Raw genomic sequence first — 6,000 nt, 5'->3', positions numbered from 1 at the left:
TTTGAGGTTACGAACGTGAGTATTCAACAAATGAGTTCACGTTTCATACAATTATGAAAATATGTTATACGTAAATTTTCCACGTGTGAATACTTTTTCTTCCAATTCTTCCATATCTTTGAAATGGAATGTGCCCAGTGAAAATTCTTCTAATTCTTCTTATCCTGGATCGTCCAGAAAAGAAAAAATGCAGTTTTTCAACTGCAAAAATGAAAAGAGCTGCGACTGAGTTAATCTTGACTTAAAATCTACGGAAAAGATTACAGAAAATTGTAGAAAATAAAAGCAAGTTTGTTTTAAATTCAAAGGAAAAGTTTGTTTTATCTTACTTCTGAGAGATAAAGGAAGCACAGATTACCGCATTGTTCACGGGACAACCCAAGAACAGAACCGACGAGGAATCGATATTTAATGAATATCGTTAATGTCACATTTGAGGTACATTTGCTGTTGTAGATGTGTTTAAGCGCGTTGACGCCACGCATCTGCAGTTATGAACGCCCTCTCTCTGCTAAACACATATTTTTCATCCCGTATGCACCACCATAACCGTGTTGAATACGCTTGTCGCAGACTATAAACAGTCTAGCGTAGTTCTGTGATGATATTCGCCCCGTTCGCGCAGGATCCTTGACGGATTCCTCCGTTCGAGGTTAAGTTGGTCACCTAAACCCTGGTATTTTTTTTTGTTTTGTGGTACACCTGCAGGTGTTTTCAATAAATAAATAAATATTACAACAGATGTGGTTATGCACCTTTGGCATGGCTACATACCACAAAACCATTTTTGTGCAATACAGTACCTTTTGATATTGTTTTAAGAATACGAAAATGACAGCGACAGTAAAAAGAAAAAAAAATCTCTTCCAAAATGGAATCTGACGTTTCTATCTTCAACTCAAAAAACAACAATTCAACATGCAACGAATTGTAAGGGAGTATTTTCTTATGTGCCTTAAGGTCATTCTGGTTGTTGAAGAATCCTTGCTATGGACGTAATGACCATGGCAGGGTAAGATCCCCGCTTTTGAAAAAAAAGGAGTTAACTGAGTGCAGGGAGTCAAACACTTCTGATTCCTCTTTCGTTCCGTGGAATTTCCCCCTACTCCCTTTTTCCGATGAGAATCCAAGAAAAAAAAAAACATAGGACGTAAAAAACATGAAGAAGATATAAAAAGGATAAGGTGAAATAATTCGTACGATGCTATTTGATCTGCCATTCGTGGCATGAGTAAAAATTAAGAAATTAGGAAAACCTAATTAAGATAAACACTGAAAATGTGTTGATCACTACATACAAGTAAGGGATTTGTTTCATGGAATTTTTTTTATGGATTGAAGTAACAATCTCATCGACAGGGAAAACATTTCTCAGATGCTGCTAAAACTACAGATCCATTATGTTTTTCCCGTAAAAGAACGTTGTGCCGCACAAGAGAATCAAACCGACAACGGTTCACCTACAGTAGTACCTTTGTATACCGCTATAACGCATGGCGTAAACTGTACGTTGGTCGGATGGCCGGCGTTAAGGGATTGCGCTGAGGGAAAGCGGTGATACGATGGTAGGATGGGGATATCAAAGGCAACTTTAAGCATGAAAAACTATATGAAGCCCGGTGCACGTTCGCGCAAACGGTTTGCACGTGAAGTGGGACGATGGGACTCACACTTAATCTCAGAAAAGAGAGATTCAATGAGGGTCCCACTTTTGCGACTCTGTCAGTACGTTCTGAAATGGTTGTATAATTTACAGCATTTCATCAGAAACTTAATCGAGAGGACATGAACATCTCTACGGATTTTTTTAGTGTTTTTTTTCTTGTAGACAAAGGCATATTCAATATTTTTTCTACGTTGCGAAAAAAAAATCCCAGCAATTTCTAATCAATGAACGAACGTTTATCCGATGACCTTCTACAAGTACAGAATATCGTAATCGTTAACGTAGAGAATAATGTACTTCTGCTTGTTCCCTAATTGTGGCAGCAGCCTGAAACAGACAAAGTCGAAAACTTTAAGTCACCCTATCACGAAAGTGACACGATTGGGAAAGAATCTGTGGCGGGGGAATAGAATTCGAAACGTAGACTGCAAATGTGAACGTGCAACTCGCTCAACTTCCCTCCATTTTTCTACAAAAAAAGCGGCATGAGAACCTTTAATACGAGGTAATTTGGAATGCGCCGCTCCTATACACACGCCGCATCCAAGCGCGAGCGGTCGAAGACCAGTGATGGTCAATTTCATTTTTCAGGTCTTTTCAATAGTCTATTCAAGTAAAATAATGAATAAAATAAAAATGAAAATACAAAAGAATATAAATAAAAATAAATAAATAATAACAGTGAAATAATGCTGACCAGACTAAAACCTCTACAAAGGTGGCGCTTTCCAACGTGCCTCACAGGAATTAACTAACTAAACTAAACTTCCACGCCGTTTTCAGGATGAATTTCAGAATTAAGCGGGATTAGGCTCATACTCGTAATCTATAACTCAATATTCTCCCACATGTTTGAGGACGGTGTCAGTTCCGTGATACCCTTTAAGCCTTTAAGCTATCCGTGACTATGCATGTGATACCGTACCACTTACCGCTTCGGGAGTAATATCTCGTTGAGGCTCGGAGAATACCTCATACCCAGCCATATATTTAGGAACAGTTGCTAAAATGACGTTATATAGGGCCAGTAAATTTGCAACGATAATTTTTGAGCAAATCCTGAAACGATAACCTGATCGAAGAAGTGGTGGATGAAATGAGGCGTGCAGGTACCAATGTTTCGTGTCTTCCGCTAGGGACGAACCCGTAGGCGCTCCAAGCCATCCCATACTGAACGGAAATGGACACTAGAAAAGTTCTGGATTCCGTTCATCAGTGGATGATAAAAACTGGACATAATATAAAACTACCTGGAAAATATTGTCGTACTTGATGATAAGCCGTCGAAGAATGTCAGCCAATGATGTTTGCTCATCCTGAAAATTCCGTTAACTACTTCGGTGCGTTTATGAAAAGTATAAACATTACGGTTCTACCTCATCTAACTCATCGATTCGCTGCACATGTCTATTCGGGAGAAGCATAGTCTCATAGGGCCATACGGCCCAAAACGGCACAAGAACTGTCCAGTGCTGGTTCTGCAGGACTATTCTCCCGCTGCTGGCAGCTTTTTCCTTTTTTAAGTAATCAAAGAGTAGAGGCACTCCATGTCGGGTGTAATAATCCTGAAAGACCAAGGAAAAGGGCTGAGTTACAGCGATAAATCCATCAAGAAAACAAAATAAAAGACTGGAGGGTTACTTAAACCAATTTCAGCCCGATAAGCTAAATATTTTAGATTAAATATTGTTAGATCAAATAAAAATTCGATTCTACTAGTATTCCACTTTCAAAAGAAAGAAAAATGAGTAAAGGTTTTGTTCAAAAAACAACACTAATTTGAGTGAAACGTCCATCTTTAAATTTTTATTGATTACTGAAGGTGAGCGAAGCGAGCACCATTAACTGTCTGAAGTTCTTCGTTAATCAGAATTTAATCAAACTTTCAGACTGGTAATTATATCATTGACTAATTATAAATACTGTAGTTGACTTATTAACCAACGGATCTATGGCCAGTATTTTCCCACAGAAACTTACACGTTGACATTTGTCTTTTCTGGATGGTAAATTAGGTAGAAAGTCTCCCGCCCATAGCTGTCCATGTGGGTGAGCGTTCGAACAGCCAACAGCAGCTCCACGATTTTCGAATATCTAAAAGCACAGGATACTGTAGAATGCATCAGAGACATCAATCAATGCATGCGTATGTGAAAAAAAAGCAATAAAGAATTTTATAAAGATTGAAGATTTTCAATGATAGGCTTTTATTTCACTGCCCTATCCACAAATAAGAACTACGTTTTTAATCACAATATCCAGGATTTAGTACCGAAAACCTGTTTTTGTTATATGGGATTTCCCTGATACAATGAGCATAAGAGGATCGCACCGTACTGCTAATATCAAGTATCTTATTACATTAACATATGCCGAGGAGGCGGGGACTAATATTGTACAGTTAGTGCTACTTGTATAGTTCTATAGAGTATAGAGCTGATAGCTGTATAGAGCTACCTGTATAGTTTCTAACAAGAATTTTGTTCCTTTCTATTCGGGACCTTTAAGCGTCCAGAGATCAGATCCGATTGATGAAATACATTGGTCAAATATTAATTTGACCATCTTAAAATAGTGTGCAGAATACTACTGATGGGATAGAAAATCTGGATGAAGTTAAGCTTTGTCTTCTTTACAACTCATCAGTAGTACGCTAGTAAGAAAGAAGAATAAAATAATTCGCAAAAAAAAAATACCTGAATCCAAAGATATCGGTGTTTCAACTCTTGAAATTGTTCAATCCATACTTTGACAACTTTGGTCACCTGTGCAAGAAAACAGTAAGAAATCATTTCGGGCTGTTATTTGAAAAAAGACGTGTATACATGTGAACAGCGCTGAATTTGTACAATCGGGTGTCTTAAAGACATCACCCCACGAATCTGAGGTGGAACTGATTTCAGGTGAAGTATTCTTATAAGGGATAGTAGATTATGGAGAAGGGGATGATTCCGTCCATTTCTTCCTAATTGACGTAAAAAACGGCCCGGAAGATACGGATTCGGGCGTTTTGGCGCACCATTTTCTACAGGGAGTTCGACTAGAGCGCGCCAGCCTTGTGCGGCGCCGAATCTTCCGGGCCGTTTTTTACGGCAATTAGGAAGAAATGGATGAAATCACACCCTTCTCCATAACCCTTCTTCTACTATCCCTTATAAGAATACTCCACCTGAAATCTGCACCACCTCAGATTCGTGGGGTGATGTCTTTAAGTTGGTACAGGGCAGAAAAAGAAGAGAAAATCTGTGTCAAACACAAAAATGACGTGCGACAGACGCGTCGCGGCCACCTGGTGGAACGCACCCAGCGCCAGTCGTACCTCTTGCAGCGACATTGTGGCTATACTTTGTTTTGTGTCCGGATGATAGCAGATCACCCGACATACTCCTCGAATTTCCATTTCCCGGAACAAGTCGTCCTGTTCTGGAAAGAACAGAAGTCCGAAAAAAGTTGAAATTTTAGCTAATTAAACGCTAAACCTGTGCCTTCATTGTTATTCTGACTGGGAAAGTCAGTAAAACTTGGGAAATCATTGTCAAAGACAAATGTTGAATCGTATACGTAGGAGTGACCTATGAATAATACGGTTGCCTTAGAGATAGTGTAGCAAAAAGGCAAAAAAAAAAACGAACCTACTCACCACATCACCGAATCTCTTACCGCCTGGAGCAAGAGAATTCAATCCAGTTGTTGCTGTGAACGAAGGTGCTTCGGTTTTCGCTCCTTGCCATGGTCGACAAACTCGATTACTCGCCACAATTACCCATTCGTCGAGCAGAGGATTGTATCGGCGATGGTTATTTGTTTTGGACATTTTTTTTTAATCTGAAAATCTGAAAATCTGAAAAAAGAGAGAAGTGCAGCCAAAACCACGTGAAGCTTGATGCAATTACATGAGTGGCTGCACTCAAAGCGGCGTTTTGGGACCCTCTTCCTTGGGATCCGAATTGAGCTAAGCAGGGTCCTATCTCGACCGCAATCGCTAATTCACTCATATCCAGTTTAAGCAATTACACTCAACCCCGTCTGAGGTCGTTTTGAACCGAGTTTATAGTCGTAGTTTAGTTAGTTTGTAGTTTATAGCCGAATATGTTTAACCGGATGAATGTGATGCGCCCATTCGAAGCAGAAAGAAATCGCGTCTTATGGCAACTCCTTACGCTCACCTCGCTGAACATATCCGGAGCTGATTGCACGGTCTTGTAGAGGTTTTTTCTTATTTCCCAGAACATGGCAATTCGGGATGAAGCGGAACCTTATCAGTAGTCCCACTAGCAACTTTTTTTTAATCTACACACCTCATTGTTCTCAACGAAGCGGTTTTTTTTCAAGGG

The 6,000-nt window shown here is 39.5% G+C and overlaps 1 protein-coding gene across 3 annotated transcripts; it reads right to left on the bottom strand.

The window, feature by feature from the left end:
* Positions 1-1,942: 1,942 nt before the first annotated feature.
* RB195_009146 (uncharacterized protein) lies at positions 1,943-5,480 on the bottom strand (the record flags this gene model as incomplete). 3 transcript variants are annotated; one of them, XM_064195998.1, is made up of 10 exons in its annotated part: positions 1,943-1,993; positions 2,599-2,669; positions 2,739-2,853; positions 2,917-2,982; positions 3,043-3,231; positions 3,647-3,760; positions 4,363-4,431; positions 4,986-5,089; positions 5,146-5,238; positions 5,303-5,480. In XM_064195998.1, 10 exons carry the CDS (start codon positions 5,478-5,480, stop codon positions 1,943-1,945), a joined length of 1,050 nt encoding a protein of 349 aa, XP_064047143.1. The 3 variants fall into 3 exon arrangements, with proteins under 3 accessions (XP_064047143.1, XP_064047145.1, XP_064047144.1); XM_064196000.1 differs by lacking the exons at positions 5,146-5,238; positions 5,303-5,480 and having other exon boundaries at positions 4,986-5,000; XM_064195999.1 differs by lacking the exons at positions 1,943-1,993; positions 2,599-2,669; positions 2,739-2,853; ... (2 more) ...; positions 3,647-3,760; positions 4,363-4,431 and having other exon boundaries at positions 5,039-5,089; positions 5,307-5,480.
* Positions 5,481-6,000: the final 520 nt, after the last annotated feature.

The sequence above is a fragment of the Necator americanus genome, chromosome III (genome assembly GCF_031761385.1).
Source record: "Necator americanus strain Aroian chromosome III, whole genome shotgun sequence".
Taxonomy (NCBI): Eukaryota; Metazoa; Nematoda; class Chromadorea; order Rhabditida; family Ancylostomatidae; genus Necator; species Necator americanus.
Note: the sequence above shows the minus strand (reverse complement) of the source record. Positions and strands in the feature narration are given on the sequence as shown.